This window comes from Antechinus flavipes, chromosome 5, assembly GCF_016432865.1.
Source record: "Antechinus flavipes isolate AdamAnt ecotype Samford, QLD, Australia chromosome 5, AdamAnt_v2, whole genome shotgun sequence".
NCBI lineage: Eukaryota > Metazoa > Chordata > Mammalia > Dasyuromorphia > Dasyuridae > Antechinus > Antechinus flavipes.
Window position 1 is genome coordinate 295,761,302 of NC_067402.1, and position 17,417 is coordinate 295,778,718.

The 17,417-nt window shown below is 51.5% G+C and overlaps 1 protein-coding gene across 2 annotated transcripts in view; it reads right to left on the reverse strand.

The window, feature by feature from the left end:
- FBLN1 (fibulin 1) overlaps positions 1 to 17,417 on the reverse strand; it is a 56,536-nt gene that overhangs the window by 29,710 nt on the left and 9,409 nt on the right. For both annotated transcript variants that reach the window (XM_051962877.1, XM_051962878.1), the window contains exons 2-9: positions 11,061 to 11,166; positions 9,380 to 9,512; positions 6,114 to 6,285; positions 5,467 to 5,529; positions 4,330 to 4,431; positions 3,690 to 3,827; positions 1,785 to 1,922; positions 307 to 450 (exon numbers count right to left, since the gene is read on the reverse strand). In XM_051962877.1, coding sequence (XP_051818837.1) covers positions 307 to 450; positions 1,785 to 1,922; positions 3,690 to 3,827; positions 4,330 to 4,431; positions 5,467 to 5,529; positions 6,114 to 6,285; positions 9,380 to 9,512; positions 11,061 to 11,166 — 996 coding nt within the window. The remainder of the gene's footprint in view (positions 1 to 306; positions 451 to 1,784; positions 1,923 to 3,689; positions 3,828 to 4,329; positions 4,432 to 5,466; positions 5,530 to 6,113; positions 6,286 to 9,379; positions 9,513 to 11,060; positions 11,167 to 17,417) is intronic.

Below are 17,417 nucleotides of genomic sequence, written 5' to 3' on the forward strand. Positions count from 1 at the left end.
AAAGAGAAGGATGAAAGGGTAAGGGTTAGGGAAGGGCAGATTGAAGAGAAAGGAGGGTATGAAGGGGAAAGTAAAGGGAAAGGGAAGAAGAGGATGGAAGGGTAAGGGTTAGGGAAGGACAGACTGAAGGTAAAGGAGGACAGAAAGGGAGGAGGAGGGAAGGAGAGGAAGGAGGCAGAGAAGGTGGGAAAAGAAGCGGGGGAGGGAGGGACGGAAGGCCTAGGTGGGTGTCTTGTTGGGAGTCATGCCCCGGGGGAACCTCCGGCCTCCAGAAGGTGGCCAGGGACACGGCCGCCTCGTACCCACCTACACATCTGGTGCCTTCCTCGTTGAGGTGGTAGCCGCGGCCGCAGTTGGGCACGTTTTTCTGGCAGGTGTAGGAGCCCTCGGTGTTGATGCACGTCTGCCCGATGGGACATGGAGCGTTGATGCTTAAACATTCATTGATATCTAGGGTGGAGAAGGAAAGGGCAGCCTGAGGCATCCGGAGGGCAGAGCCCCTCTCTGCCCGAGCCCCGCGCCTGCCCAGGTCCCTGTCCGCCTGGGCTAGACCTCAGAGCCCCCCTCTGAAAGGCGGGCATTGATCTGGATGGGGGCTGCGGCCCACCAGCTTTAAGCCCCAGAATCCCCTGGTGCAGCAAGGGACTTTGTAAAGAGAGCCAGCGCAGGGCAGTGAGGAGCCAAGCAATACAAGGGACCCCCCGGCACCTTCAGAGACCCAAGAAGGAAGCGCCTGGGTGAAGGAAGGGCTTGATAATGAGCATTTCCAGTGTAGGAGTGAACAGAAGCAGTCTCCATCAGCTGGGAGGGGGCTTAGAGCAGGGGATGTCAGGGCTTGGGGGGAGCTTAGAACAGGGGATGTCAGGGCTGGGAGGGAGCTTAGAGCAGGGGATGTCAGAGCTGGGAGAGGGGTTAGAACAGGGGATGTCAGGGCTGGGGGGGAGCTTAGAACAGGGGGTGCCAGAGCTGGGAGGGAGCTTAGAACAGGGGATGTCAGGGCTGGGAGGGAGCTTAGAACAGGAGGTGCCAGAGCTGGGAGGGAGCTTAGAACAGGGAGTGTCAGAGCTGGGAGGGAGCTTAGAACAGGAGGTGCCAGAGCTGGGAGGGAGCTTAGAACAGGGGATGTCAGGGCTGGGAGGGAGCTTAGAACAGGGGGTGTCAGAGCTGGGAGGGAGCTTAGAACAGGGGGTGTCAGAGCTGGGAGGGAGCTTAGAACAGGGATGTCAGGGCTGGGAGGGAGCTTAGAACAGGGGATGTCAGGGCTGGGGGGGAGCTTAGAACAGGGGATGTCAGGCTGGGGGGGAGCTTAGAACAGGGGGTGTCAGGGCTGGGGGGTGAGCTTAGAACAGGGGGTGTCAGCTGGGAGGGAGCTTAGAACAGGGGATGTCAGAGCTGGGAGGGAGCTTAGAACAGGGATGTCAGAGCTGGGAGGGAGCTTAGAACAGGGGGTGTCAGAGCTGGGAGGGAGCTTAGAACAGGGATGTCAGAGCTGGGAGGGAGCTTAGAACAGGGGGTGTCAGGGCTGAAAGGGAGCTTAGAACAGGGCATGTCAAGGAAGGGGCTCAGGACTGTGATTCAGCATCGTTGCAGTATCTTTTGTGCTTTTTGAGCTTCCCTGAACTCCCCCTAAGAGATTGCAGGGGGCTCCTGTCTACACCCTCCATTTTCAGCAGATCTCCTCTGCTGCTCATCATGATTCCTCAGCAGGCCATGAGCCACAGGCCTGACCCCCCACAGTCCCTCTGGGCTCAGGAAAGCTAGTGGGGGAGACGCGGCATCCTCACCGATGCAGTTGCCCAGAGCATCCTGAATGAATCCGCTCCTACACTGGAGCTTGGGGCGGCAGCGGAAAGACCCTGGAGTGTTCTGACAGATGAAGTTGGGGAGGCAGTTGTGAATCCCAATTTCACACTCATCGATGTCTGGAACAAAAAAACCCAACAACCCAAGCGTCAGCAAGAAGCCTGCTGCCTCCTCTGGAGCCCTTCTTAAGGCACCTCAGACCCGGCTTATTCATTCAGCAGTCACCAAGCCATTGGGAGATGTGAAGACCAAGCCCATCATGTACAAAAATCCCACTGTCTTCAGTTTCAAAGAAATCTCACTTATCAGTCAACCACCGAGGACACTGAGGCCGGAGAGGTGGCCACGTCCCCCCGGAGCAGGCTGGGAACACGAGCACCCGGGGCTAACCAGGAGCCTGGACACCAGGCCCCATCTCCCCTGCCCCAGACGCTGCTAAGCTAGGCAAGAAGCTGCCAGGTGCGGGTGAGGGGGCAGCGTGAGACTTACTCCTTCCCCGGTTCCAAATGAGCATAGATTTTTCTTCTTTTTTTCACCTCCCATATAATTCAGTCAATATTTTTGTCAAGAAGAAAATCTTTTTGGAAAGTGTTTGCGGAAAACCACCGGAAAAAATCCTCCCCAGAATCCTCCCACCTAGGTAGGAGAAGGTGCCCGAGGACGGCAGAGGGAGAAGTCTGGCCAGGAGAAGGGCCCTAAAGCAGGACCTCCCGGGCGGCAAAGCCTCGGGAGCATATGCCCCGAAGCACAGAGCGGGGAAGGAGGGGCAGCGCTGGGAAATCTGGCTGGAAGAAAGAAGGTGTGCAGGAAGGAGACAGGGAAGCGCACAGAGCATCCAACAAGCTCCAAGGCGATGGAGGTTCTACGGGGCGACACTGGGAGCCACCTGCACACGAAGGAATGGGTCACTCTGACAGCATCGGAAGGGGACAGGATGGGGACCCAGGGGCTGTAAGCACTGCCCAAGGGGGAAATGGACCCTAGACACGCAGGAGGGGCCAAGGGGACAAGGCGAGTCAGCGGGGCCTGGCCATGAGTATCAGCGGGACCAGGCTCAGCCCATTCTGGGTCTCGAAGGTGGCGGTCTCCTCAATGGGCCCAGAAATGCAACAGAACCAACCCTTGTCTTTCCAGGAGTCCGTGGTCAAGGTAAGACGGCCTTGTTATCAGCAAGAGGGGAACATCTTGTGTCCAAAGGGCCGTAAAACCACGCATGCCCTTCGATCTAGCAATAACAATACTAGGCGTGCATCCCAAAGAGATAAAAAAGGAAAAGGAAAAGAATCTTGATGTAAAAAAATATTGATAGCATCTCTTTTCTGGGGGCAAAAATTGGAAACTGAGGGGACATCCATCCACTGGGGATGGCTGAACAGACTGTGGTGATTGTGTGAAATCCTGGTGTTCCATGAGGAATGAGGAGCAGGATAGTCTCAGGAAAACCTGGGAAGACATCTATGAGCTGATACAAAGGGAAGTGCACTGTGAACAAAGTCATAGCAATGGTGTAAGATGACCAGCTGTGGATGACTTTACATTCTCAGCAATACAAAGTTCCAAGACGACTTGAAAGGACCTGTGAACACCAAAGCTCTGCATCTCCACAGAAAGAACTGAAGGGGTCCGGACACAAATTGAAGCGTGAGTAAAGAAAGAATCTGCTTGGCTCTTTAAAAAGCATTTCATGGACTTTTAAGGGGCTAAGAGACTGACCCGTCCCCCACCTGCCACTTCATGCTGAGGAGGTTGCCACGATGCTATCGTTATCCGGTAACTAGGGGAGGGTCTCGTGGCATGAGAGCGGCTGTGCTGGGGCGTGGTCGGATCTTCTCCCCAGATCTCGCCTTGACTGCCCCCACCACAGTCAGCCCAGGTTCAGGACGTACCTTTGCACGTGTTGTCCTCCATGAGCTCATAGCCCGTCCCACAGCTGCTCTCTCTTTGGCAGCGAAACGATCCCACGGTATTGATGCATATTTCCCCGATGCGACAGTTGTGTAGGCCAGTAATGCACTCGTTGGTATCTGGGAGAATAATTTACAAAAACCAGTGGAACTTTGGGAGGAACTGGGAGGAAAGGCAGCAGGTCAGAGGAGACACATCCCTGGCCCTCCAGTGGAATGGTAGGACAAGCGACACTAGGGCCACAGAATCCACCTTTTTTTTGTCCCAGATTTCAGTTGGCTATTGCTGATCATGGGATTTCTGTGTCTTCCTGAGGGGCGTCCACGGGCTACGGATGTGGGCCTGGAGCCACAGGTAGAAAGTGGAGGGTGAACTGTGACAACAATTTCAGGCACAGTGGTCGTGATGGACCCGGATGGCGTTGGCCACTAGATCATGGAGTCCTTTGGTTTATTAGATCAGCACAAGAAGATGCCCTGAGATGGTGCTGACTGTGCAGCCCATGAAATAGGGGTCCGTGAGTAGTGGGGAAGCCCTGGCTGAGCAGGCAGTCCTGGGCAAGACGGGTAGTAACAACAACAGCCCTAAATCCTGGGGACCCTCAGCCTCGGGATGGATTACCTTCACAGGAGACCCCGTCAGGCAGCAGCTGATAGCCCACAAAGCAGGAGCAAACGACCGTGCTTCCCGTGTCTCGGCACTGCTGAGTGCAGGGACCCCCGCCTGAAACCCAAACACAGACGCTGACAAACAAACCCATTTCCCTAGCTCGTACCTTCCGCCATCTTGATTTTCTTTCTTTATAACAATCACGATACCCCAACAGCCTCGGGAGGTCAAGTATCATCAGTCTCATTTTACAGGTGAGGAAACTGAGGCAGGAAGAGGCAAGTAGCTTTCTCACAGTCACAGCTGCTCAAGCTCAGATTGGGATCTTTTCACTGGGAAACCACTACTCTTCTCTACATATATTTCTTTAAAATTGAGTAACTATTTTTCTTTCAATCCCTTTCTAGACTCTTTGGAAAAACCCCTTGGAAAAATGAAAGATAGATTGAAGACCAAAAGGCCTTTCACTAAGTCAGTGGACTAAATGGCCTCTCTTGAGGCCGAATGTAAGATGAAAAGATTAGATCTTACTTAGTCTCTGGCCTAGGAGCCCAACTCCAGCCGGGGGGCTTGTGTAGACCTTCTTGCCTAGTTGTGTCTGGGTCACATCCCACCACTCACTGGAAGCTCCTTGGGGAGGGGCCGTCTTTCTCCATCTTTGCCTCTCCCCAGCTCCCTAGCACAGGGCTTGGCACGAGGACATATAACACCAGTTGAATGAATGAGTAAATAAGTGAGTGGATAGATGAATGGCTAAATCCTTATCAACAGACATATGCCAAGTGCTGGAAACATCTGAACCTTCTTCTGGGGGCTGAGACTCTAAGATAGGGTCCCTGCCCTCACTGGACTTACAAGGACAGCCCCCATCCCTAAAAAGAGAACTCCCAGAGAGAGGGAAGTGCCTGGAGGAAGGGGACCTGAGTGGGCCATCAGGTCCATGGAGTGCTCCAGGCAAGATGTGGATCCATCCACCATGTATTCATTAAGGGCCTACTCTGTGCCAGGTGGGGGCTGAGGAGACAGGGAGAGTTTGTGGATGTTGCCTGTGTCTCCTGGAAGCAGAGAACAGCCCCCCTTACATGTATACAGTAGTCACTAAATGTTTGCTGAATGGAGGGCTAGCAGAAATCTGCCGCCTTCTCTTACCTCGGCATCGGTCATGCAGATAGGGGTCTTCCTGGTCCACAATTTCCTCCTCGGGAGTTTTAGCTGTAGAGGGAGAAAAGGAACAAGAACCCAGACGTTAAAGGTCACTCACCGGACCCTCGGGCCACTGCCCAAGATGCCAAGGAACGGTCATCAGTCTGGACGCCAGGGGATTCACCCCAATGGACTTATGGGACAAGGGTGCCCCCCAAATAAACAATTAAATGATCGAATGAACAAATGAATGAATGAATTAATGAATAGATAGACGGACAAACAGATCAAAAAAGAGACAGACAGGCAGGCTGACAAATATCTACAGAGAAAGAAACAGATACATGGATAGAGAGATAGAAAGATAAATAAATATATATATAGACACTCAGACAAATAGACAGAAAGACAAGCTGACAGATTGATAATCACATATAGGCAGACAGACAGAGGGGCTGATAGATTTATAAATCGATAGCTATAGGAAGACAGGCTGACAGACAGCTAGGCAGATAGACAGACAGACAGGAGACAGATGGGCTGACAGGTTTACAGGCAGACAGACAGCCCCCAGCTCTGATCAGTGCAGAGATACTGGAGCCGTCGGCCATCGGGACGGCCACAGGTGGCCAGGGATAAAGAGAGAGCATTACTGGTGTCCGGGGGCACCGCGACGTCCCCAGGGGCGAGCTCCGACGTCTCCTGGCCCTTGACGCAGCACGCCCGGTACACGAGGCCGCACTGGTAGCCAATCATGAGGTTGTACTCGCAGCTCTGGCCCTGGGCTTGGGCGGCCTTCCCCAGCAGGCAGCAGTGACAGCATTTCTGCCAAAAACAAGGGAAAAGTCAGTAACGGCTTCCAGGAAATAACGGAGTCTGGCACCAGCAGCGTGGCCTTGGAGCGGGGAGGCTCCCAAGCTCCTCTAGGGTCCTGGGCCAGACCTGGGGATTGAGTCTCAGGACAGAACCCTTCCCACCAGCCTAGGCTGCTTCAGAGGCTGTGGCGCAGACCTGCAAGGAGGAGCCGAGGGCCGGTCCTGACCCTCCCGTTTACATCAGATGTCCCCTTTGGGCAGACCACCCCCGCTGGGTCTCAGTCTATTTATCTATAAAACACCACCCCTGGCCTAGACGCCCATGATGGGCCCTTCCAGCTCTAGTGAGCGGTCCCTGGATCAAGGGGATCATGGAGATCGAGGCTGTAATCACAGAGTGCTTCCTCCTCCTTTCAAGTCCCCAGACATCTGCTCGGACTTCCCATTATCGCAGGCTCCTTCCCCTTTGACCATCGCAGGCAATCCCGGGCAGACAGCGGCCCCCGCCCCTGGCCTCCGGCTGCACAGGCTGAGAGGTTTGCTGGGTAAAAGGCATTTACTCAAACCATAATCGCTTCAAATGGGAAAACTGACTTCAGGAGAATTGATCTCCCCATCCAACATTCCCGGGACTCAGCCAACTGGACTCGATCTAATTTTCCAAAACTTATTTCCTCCCGGTCCCGCTTCATCTCGACCCACAGTGGGAGGTAAGGAGTAGCTGGAAACATTCAGATGTTGCTGGTTCTCAAAAACAGGGATGAAGGCAGGCCCCTGGCTGAGGACACGGCTCCCCAGAGACACCTCAGCTGACCTTCCTCAGACCTACAAGCACAGGCTTTGAGAGGATGTCTCGTCCAACCTCCACTGCCCAAGAGCATCCTCCTCCGACTCCGGCACGAGGGGCCAGACCGACTGGCCCTCGTTCCCTGTATGATACCTCCCGACACACAGAACTGACAAACTTCTGGGAAAGGGGCAGGTTGGCTTCCATCGGGGCAGCAGGCTTAAAGGGAACTGGATCGCGCAGGGGCGACTTCTGTCTTGCTAATCCTAGGAACCCTTAGCCCTGGGTTGGAAGCTGGCTTGTAACCTCTGGAAGTTACAGCCGTCCCAGCCAGAGAGAGCCTGAGAGAGAGCACCACGTCCCAGCCCCAGGGATTGGGCAAAATGACAGAGAACAAGGAACAAATTCAGATGGAATCTGTTGGAATAACAAACACAGAGTGCCCCTCCTCCAGAATTTGGGGGAAGGGATAAGGCAGATATACAATAGCAGTGTGTCCAATTCCTCGTGTTAGTCCAGATTATTGTGTCCCTTACTATCCAAGCAGCAAATCCCTTTCCTCTATTTCATCATCCATAAAAAGAGGGGAAAGAGCCAAATAATACGGCTGACCCCTCCCACCTCTACCATCCCCTATTTTAGGCTCCATCCTAGCTCTGATATCCCCTGTTCTAAGGGCCTACCCAGCTCATTATCCCCTGTTCTAGGTTCCCTCTCATATCTGATCTTCCCTGTCCTAAGCCCCCTCCCATCTCTGACATCCCCTGTTCCCAGGCCCCTCCCAGCTCTGACATTCTATAAAACAGAATCACCACATCTGCATTGGATCAATCCCCTTCAAAGCGGCACCTCTCTCTAGATCCTTTCTCACTGACCTATTCTGGGAAAGACCCGGCCCTTTGGGAAATCGAGGCTCAGGCATTCAGATGTTCTCAGCAGAATCCAGAGTCTGGTCTACTGGCACAATCCCAAAAGAAAAAACAGCCCCTGGCTTGGATAGGTGTGGGGGCATGAGCCAACGTGTGAGACCCCTTTCAGCCCACCCAGGAATGCCAGAGAGCCTGGAATCCTGCACCTGGAAAGGAGCTCTGAGCCTGGACCTTGGCTGGTGTTCCCACCAAGAACCCCATTCGTGAACAGCCGGCATCTCCTTTAGAGGCCTTTGAAAGTAGGGCTCTATGACAACTGTTTGGTTCTGCACACGTATATTGTATCTAGGAAATACTGTGACATATTTAACATGTAAAGGACTGCTTGCCATCTGGGGGAGGGGGTGGAGGGAGGGAGGGGAAAAGTCGGATCAGAAGTGAGTGTAAGGGATAATGCTGTAAAAAATTACCCTGGCAGGGGTTCTGTCAATATAAAGTTCTAATTACTAAAAAAAAGAAAGAAAAAGAAAAAGAAAAGAAAAGAAAGTAGGGCTCTATGACCGCTTGCTGCACAGTGGGCAGGGATGGTGCCCATGACCACTGGCACACTGTGGGCAGAGACAGAGCTCGTGACTGCGCACTATGGGTAGCGATGGGACAGCACCCATGACTTTTGGTGTACTGTAGGCAGGGATGGTGCCCATGACTATCGGCACCCTGAGCAGAGATGGCTCTCATGGCCACAGACAGGGATGGTGCCAGCACTTAGAAAGCTGCTCTGGATGATGGGATAAATGCCCTTGAATCTCTTCTCAAGCCCTGAGCCCAGAAAAGACACCCCATGCCATCCCATTCTCCCTGGTAGTAGAAGAAGAAAAGGAAAGCTAGGGCCCCAGAGCTGGCAGTGCCCTTGCAGGCCAGGCAGTCCTGCCCTCTCATCTCACATGAGGAAATCCAGGGCCCAGGGAGGCAAAGGGATTTTGCTGAAGTCACATCAGGGGGTGCCTCAAAGGTGAATTTGAACCCAGTCCTTTGGACCCCAGAGTTCCCATAGGGTGCACAAGGGGCTCTGGCCCTCTCCCCTGGTGACCACAGACCCAGCTGGCCAGCATCCCCTCCTTTTCCTGAGCTTGCACGTGTTTGGCAATAGCAGGACAGAGAATGGGACGCGAGGTGACAAGGGAGATGAGGCGTCTCGGGGTCTGGCCCCAACCATTGCTACCTGTTGGACCCCTCTCAGAAACGCAGCTCAGACCTCCTGCCCTGGGCCCGTTTGGGCACTGGACGCAGGGCAGAATGGGGACTATGATGCCTGGAGGTGCCCCAGGATAGGGTGGGGAGGGAGAGAGAAAGGGCTCAGGAGGGAGCCTCCTGGGCTTCCCCAAAGTGAGCAGCTGGCTCAGGAGCAGGGTTTCCAGGGGACGCAGGGAGGAAGAGGGGCTGCTCACCTTGATGAACTTGGCTTCGAAGCTGGAAGTGTTATGGGGGGTGTCACAGCTGTCCCCCTCGTGGGCCACATTGATGCCCGTGGCACAGTGCAGCTCCTCCAGTTGGTTCTGACAGCACTGCTCCTGCACCATTCTGCCAAGGGAAATTAGGGGAAGGGGGGAGAAGGGAGGATTCGAGCATTTATTAAGCACACATTGTATACCAGGCACAATGTTGTCCTTAACAATTGCCTCCTTTGTCTCCTTTGATGAGAGCTATGGGGAGTAGGGCACAGGTCATATGAGCACAGCTGCTATAGGCTCAACTGAGCCTTAGAACAGGGGGTGTCAGGGCCAGGACCAGTCTCACCGCCTTTCCCCCCATCCCTGAGCTTTGGGGCCAAATGATCTCTAACCTCCTTTCCCATCAGAACTTTCTATTGCCCTGTGATTTGGGAAAGCATCGGGGGCCAACAGGATGGTAACACTGAGGTCTTCGGCTCAGCTCATCCCATGGCCAGCTGGGAGTCCCTGAGGGACTCCCTGCACCTGGGGTTTCTCATTTCTAAAATCTGTCATCGATGAACAGGCACCAGTATCAGCAAAGGATCAATAGATTCTGCTCAGGCTCTAGGAATGGTTCCGGTTCTAATTGTCTTCCCTCTCATCTGTTAGAGAGCAAATATGTACACGCTCACATGCATTTACACACACACACTCATGTACACACACCCCCATAATGCTGTATCTCCATCTTTCTCTCTCTTTCACACACACACACACACACACACACACACACATACTCATGCACACACACCCCCATAATGCTGTATCTCCATCTTTCTCTCTCTTTCACACACACACACACACACACACACACACACACACACACACACTCATGCACACACACCCCCATAATGCTGTATCTCCATCTTTCTCTCTCTTTCACACACACACACACACACACACACACACACACACACACACGACTCCAGGATCACCAGGGGCCCCTCTCAGATCCTTACTTGGCGCACACCACCCCCTCCCTTCAATCCTCAGTTCCAGCTGGCCCCCCTTATCTGATGGTCTTTGAATCATAAACATTTGATCTTCCAACATCCCAATAATCCACGTTTCCTGTTTTTCTCGCCTTTGGCTTACCCCAACTCTGACTCCTCAAGAATTTGTTAAATTCAGATTTCAGCCTCCTTGGTCAGGGCTAGGGCCCAGCAGACTTTCCTCAGAGTCGGTACAATGAAACGTGGAAATGGTGGCCAAGGGAACTGGAGCGGGAGGAACCCTTTCCACCCCAGAGTCTCTTGGGAAGCCCCAGAGAATCGGGTGCTTGTGCCTCCTGCTCTGGGGCAGGTAAACAGGGGAGAAAGAAGGCCCCTGAGAAATCCCTCTCTTTCCTAAGTTTATTTTCCATAAATCTGTCATTTTACTAGATCATCGAGCATAACGATCATTCTGTTGCCTTGTGTCCCTTGGTCCCTCAGGAAGCCTTTACCTGAGGGTACCGAGCACTGTCCTAGGTGCTGAGGCTGCAGTGACAAAGCTCCAGGAGCTTACACTCTGGGGGGGTGGGAGGGGAGAAGAGGAGGGATCTATCCCTCTAGGCCATCACCTGATGGGCCAGGAAGGGAGCCTTGGTCTGAGGTGCAGTGCCCATCACCCCCGAGGAGAGTGGGCTGCCGTGTACCTGCATTCCTTGGATTCGGAAGCGTAGGGTATGGAGCAGTCTCGTTTCTGGGTGGCCAGCCTATTTCCATCGGCGCAGCAGTCTTCCAACAGAACATCTGCAGTCACTGCAGGGAGGAGCAAAGCAGGTGAGGCTGTTAGCATTTTGCTACTTGGGAACATCCACGGCAATGAGCACGGGAGAAGGGGCATCTACCTTTGGAGGATGGATGATGTCCTCCATGATGGAAGTCCCCTCACTAATGCAGGAGGCTATCCCTATTTTGCTACTTGGGAACATCCACGGCAATGAGCACGGGAAAAGGGGCATCTACCTTTGGAGGATGGAGGATGTCCTCCATGATGGAAGTCCCCTCACTAATGCAGGAGGCTATCCTTATACATCTACTTAGACTGTTTTCCAGGGTTATTTTCAAATGTCCCTGCTCTTCTCAAAAATTGTCCATACCCTTTGTTCTTGCAACATCACTGCTAGCTCTCCATCCCAAAGACCTCCAAAAAACGGGAAAGGACCTATTTATAAAAAATACAGCAGCTCTTTTTGTGGTAGCCAAGAATTGGACATCAAAGGGATGCTCACCAATTGGGGAACAAGTTGTGGTATATGAATGTAATAGAATATCATGGTGCTATAAGAAATGATAAACAAGATGATTTTAGAAAAACCTGGAAAGACTTACATGAACCGATGCATGGTAAAATAAATAGAACCAGGAAAACATTGTACCCAGTGACAGAGGAAATGTATTTTTACAATGAAAAACTGTGAATGACTTAGCCAGTCTCAGCGATACAATGATCCAAGACAATCCTAAAGGACTAATGATAAGGCATCCTATCTACCATCAGTATTGCCATTTTTCTCTTGATTTTTTTCTTTTGTTCAAGTCTTCTTGTATAAAACGACTAATAGGGAAATATTTTACATAATTGCACAAGTATAACATCTGATTGCACACCATCTCAGGGAGGAAGAGGTAGAGAAGGAATAGAATTTGAAACTCAAAATTTAAATTAAAATTCTTAAAATTGGAAAAAAAAGAAGTAAACATCCTTCAAAAAGAAAAGGTCCCTGCCCTCAAGGAGCTTATGTTCTTTGGGAAGAACTCAAAGTGACATAAAAACTTTTCGGGTAGGAGATAGCACCAATCTACAATCTGGAGCTGGTGGAGAGAAAGGTCAAGAAAGACCTTTGAAAGTCCCAGCAAAGGAGCTAAAGGGCAAAGTCTCTACAGAAGCATGTTCCACACTGGGAGGATGCTGTGCTGAGAGTAATGAGAAGGCATCTTAGATTGAAATGGAGCACACACCAAGGTCTGTAAGGAATTAAAATAGAAAAGTTTAGGATGGAGGAACTTTCCTTTTTTCTATTAAAACAAAGTTTATTCATTTTTCTTTTGTATTTATTTTCATTTTTCTATTAAAACAAAGTTTATTCATTTTTTCTTTTGTATTTACTTTCATTTTTCTATTAAAACAAAGTTTATTCATTTTTTCTTTTGTATTTATTTTCATTTTTCTATTAAAACAAAGTTTGTTCATTTTTTTGTATTTATTTTGATTTTTTCTATTAAAACAAAGTTTATTTATTTTCTTTTTTACTTATTTTTAATACACATTGCTTTATAAATCATGTTAGGAGAGAAAAATCAGAACAAAAGGAAAAACCATGGGAGAGATTTAAAAAAACAGAAGAAAGAAGTGAATATAGCATGTGTCGATTTATATTCAGTCTCCATAGTTCTTTTTCTGGATACAGATTGCATTTTTTTGGTCCAAATCTACTGGGATTGTTTTGGATCACTGGACCACTGAGAAGAACCAAGCCTTTCATATTTGATAATGGTACATTCTTGCCGTTACTGTGCACAATGTATTCCTTGTTCTGCTTGTTTCGCTCGGTGTCAGTTTATATAAATCTTCCCAGGTCTTTCTAAAATCAGCTTGTTCGTCATTTTTATAGAACAATAATATTCCATTATCTTCATGTGCCACAACTTGTTCAGCCAGTTCCCAATTGATGGACAGCTACTCATTTGAGGAGGAACTCGAACACCAGCCCCTGGCTGGATTCTGTATTTTACCTTAGAGGGGATAAGGAGCCTCCGTGGACATTTGGGTAGGGTCAGATTTCACGTCCACCTCTACAACAGGAAGTGAAATGCTCCACACTGCTGTCCCTGAGAAGCACGTTGGGGACTGGCTCTTTGGGCCACACTCATCAAACGCTGCTTGGACCCTGATGCGCACTTACTCCAGCCAATAGAGAGACCAAACACCAGAACCCCCAACCACCCCAAGACCCCCATTCCCTGCCAAATATGTGTAAGCTCCCCAGCTCCCTCTGCTGACCCTGCTAGAGCAGGGGCTCCAACCCTTCGCACATCAGGGGTAGGGAAGACGGGATAAAAGGGAACAGAGGGTCAGCACAGGAATGGCCTTTAGGGACAAATGAAGCCCCCCATTCACACCATTCTGTTGGCAGGTACCCGGGCCTTTTTCAAACCAGCCCTACCTTCATAACCTCTTGGGCACATGCCAAGGTGTCCCAGGCCAGCCGTGGTCTCTATCTCCAAACCTGGTGCCCTTCCCTCTGCTCCTGGCCGTCCTCAGCTGCTAGCCCCCACCCCCAATCTGCCTTATTTACCCTTCTTCTTGGCACAGCTTCCCCAGGCAGCTGATGTGGGAATCCAGAGAGTGTTCCCACAGGTTATGCGCCTGCTGGGGGTTTCTGGGAACTGACCATTCTCCTCGCAGTGGGCCCTTCCGAGCTTGGAACAGAATCAGCGTGACATTTTCTTACTAATGAATGACTTTTCAGAGGCCAAGTCGGGACAATCCCTGCATGGCGGTGGTTGGCAGCCTTCCTTGGAACAGAGCATTGTTACCGTTGGGGCTAGTCTCGGACAGGACCTACGGTGGGCATCTTAGGACAGAAGACAGCCCCCTGGAGAGCAGGGCCATGAGGTGGGCTGCATCTTAGGACAGAGGACAGCCCCCTGGAGAGCAGGGCCATGAGGTGGGCTGCATCTTAGGACAGAGGACAGCCCCCTGGAGAGCAGGGCCATGAGGTGGGCTGCCTCCATCCAGAGACACTCAAGTCTCTTTTTACAGAGAACGCCCAGGGAGGGGAAGGGCAAGCTGGGGACAGACCTCTGGGATCATCAACAAAATGAGTCTAGTTAAGAATGGTCCCACAACATAAAAAACCAGTGATGTTCCCTCTGGTACAAATCCTCATCACATTGATCTAACTGTCCACACTAAAAAAACAAAGTGGATGAAAAATACCATACAGTACCCAGACTGTGAAAGTAACTGGAGAGAGGGTTTGTACCCGAGTCCATAGGGACATCTCTCTGGGCCCAGGGCTTCGGATGCAGAATACAATGGGATGAAGAGGAAGAGGAGATACTTAGCTGCGTGCTGTCTGAGGAGATGCGAGTTTGGAGTGACCCCAAGCCGCTCATTGCCATAAAAGCCCAACTTCTCCCTTAACCCCACGCTTCCAGCCCAGGACCCGGCACAAGGCAGGCCCAATTAGCAACCTGAATTCAAATGGGTAGCGCCGGGATGTGGTCCTGAGGACAATAGCTTTCATTTCTCCAAAGTATCAACAAATGCTGTGTGAGGGTGGGAGGACAGGTTGATCCCAGCCCAGTCATTGATGCAGAACACATGTTGGTCCAGCACCGAGCTTTGTTTACTGGTTCCAAGGCCAAAGCCAACACAGTGACTAACCTTTTAGCAAATGTTCCTTGGACCCGATGGATGAGACAAACAAAGGGGCCGACGCCAGACCCTCAGGGAGATGGACTCTGTATCTCTGCCCCATCTAATTTCAACTGGAGAGAGACCAAAGCCCATGACTCCTTCACTGCCGCCCTCTCTGCCCATCAGACCTCCATGGGGGACACAGAGTCATGTGGGAATGAAAACCAATGAGGTTCAAGTCCATCCTCAATTACTTCCCGGCCTGGTGAGCGAGTCACTGACCTTTGCCCGCTTCCTGATCCATAAATAAGAATAATCACAGCACCCACCTCCCAAGGTTATTATTCTTTGTAAGCACGACATTGGTGCAAGCTGTTATTATTTTAAATATTGTAAGACCCCAATTCAGATGGCCCCAATACACACAATCTCACCATGGCGGGAAGAGGTGTCAAAAACTCCCAAACAAAGAAAGGGCTGAAGGAAGTTCTGATCCAGAGAAGTGAGACTTCATAGCGGGACACAGATTTAGAGAAGAAAGAGGAAGAGAGAGCAGCGCAGGAAGAGGGTTACAGGAGCAGAAAGAGGAAGAGGGAAAGGACCCCATCTGCACGGAAATCTCTATCGTAGCTCTTTTTGGTAGGGGGAAGAAGTGGAAACCAAGAGGTTACTCATCGGTTGGGGAACGGTTAAACCAATTATAGAATGTAATGGAATACACGACCACGCTATAAAAATGATAAAAGGGAAGGAAGACTGAAGTGGGCAGGATCAAGATGATGATTACACAATAAATTGTATAAATTGGCTCAGACTCACATACTTTCAGATGTGGCCAATGGAGAGAATATTTTTTGTTTGACTGTGATAACTTGTTGGAAAGGAGTATGGGGAAAGCAGGAAGGATCGGTGGGAGAGAAGGGTGGGGGTAGTTAAAACAATGCCAAAAAAGGGGAAGAAAATATCAATGAAACATTTAAGGGAAACACAGAAGAGACCAGCAATTCAGGGCCAACACAAATAGTCAAGACTGTGTGGAAATAACGTGCTTAATGGAATATATATGTGTGTATATGTGTACGTAAACAAATTGTGTATACACATGTGCACACACTCATTTTAATAGATTGTAAATGATGAAATTTAAAGTTTCATATACAATCCTCTTTTTCTCTTTGTATTTGGAATATCTCTGTTTATTGCAAAATAGCAAAAAATTTAAATATTATAATTATTGTGTTATTAACTATAAATTATTTTAGAAAGAAGGGTTTCCTTTACATTGCGCTGAAACCTGCCCCTCAGTGACCTGTGTTCTGGATGCTCCCTGAAGATACAGTTGGGAGCAGCGATCCCTTCTCCCCAAGCTGTCCCTACCCCAAGTCTTCTCTTGCTGGCATTTTCCTCCTGGGACCTGGTGCCGACCCCCGCGCTTGCTACAATGCAGTCCCCGAATGGTACCTGGTGCCGCGGGGACCGCCCGCCCAAGGCAGAGGGGGCCGGGGCTCTTCCCCTTTGCTAAGGGCTGGGCTTCTGTTCATGAGGCCAAATATTTCATTAACTTATTGGCAGCCGGACGGCGGTGTGGGCTTCCTCCCTCCCCTGCCCCCAGGCCCCTGAGCCCACCCCGCCCAGCCTGCTCTTCCTGGGTCACAGAGGGCTCTGATGGAGCTCATCGGCACGATGGCAAGGGTGCCCCAGACTTCCTCCCAGCGGCCCCGGCTCTCCTCTCCCAGGGCCCTTTCTGCCCCCCTCCCCTCGAGGCGCTTCCCTGCAGAACGCCTTGTGTAACCCAAGCAGAGGACTTTGCAATAATCTAATAATCCCTCTTAAATTCCAGCTGGTTAATTCTGGCCTGCCAAGCTCTTTCGGAATCCTGCCTCCATCACGCAGCCCTCCTGCCGCAGGCTGGGGCCAGTGCGATCAGGAGACCCGCCCGGAGAGGGAGCAGAGGGTGGGGGGGGAATCGGGGGGGGGGGGAGGAGGGGTGCAGTCACAGTGACGGCCCACAGCCCGGGTCCCGCGGGAAGCTGAAGCCGCAGCCTCGGGCCTTGTGGCCCCGCGTCCCCCACAGGCCCGTGGCCACCCTCCGCCCTGCCCCTCACTCTGGGCCATTCTCAGGCTCCTTAAGGAAGCCCCCATACCCTCTGTTACAAGTATACACACACAGGTGTATGTACGTGAGAGTCTGTGTGTGGGGATGGACCGGGGCAGGACCAAGGACAGAGACCAATGGCCCAGATCTAAAGACCCGCAGAATCTTGACAACAGCTTGACATTTCTCGGGTGTTTTAAGGTTTGAAACGTACCGTCCACATACATGATCTCACTGGCGCCTCATACCAACCCGTGAAGTAGGTGCCATTGGCCCATTTTACAGGGGGGGAAACCGAGGCAGACCCAGTTAAGTAACAGAGCTAGGGCAAAAGTGTCTGAGGCAGAAGGTGCGGAGAGGCCGTCCCCACGACACGCGGTCGAGTCTGGGCCTGGAGTCCCCCATGCAGAAGCCTGGCCTCCACCCTCCAGCACCAGGTTCCCCTCTCCACACAGCGACTGCCCCCACGCCCGGGCACCCTGGAGGAGGGACCACCGGTGGGACCCCCCCACATGGTGCCCTGGAAAAGTCCCTGAAAGAGTCTGCTCA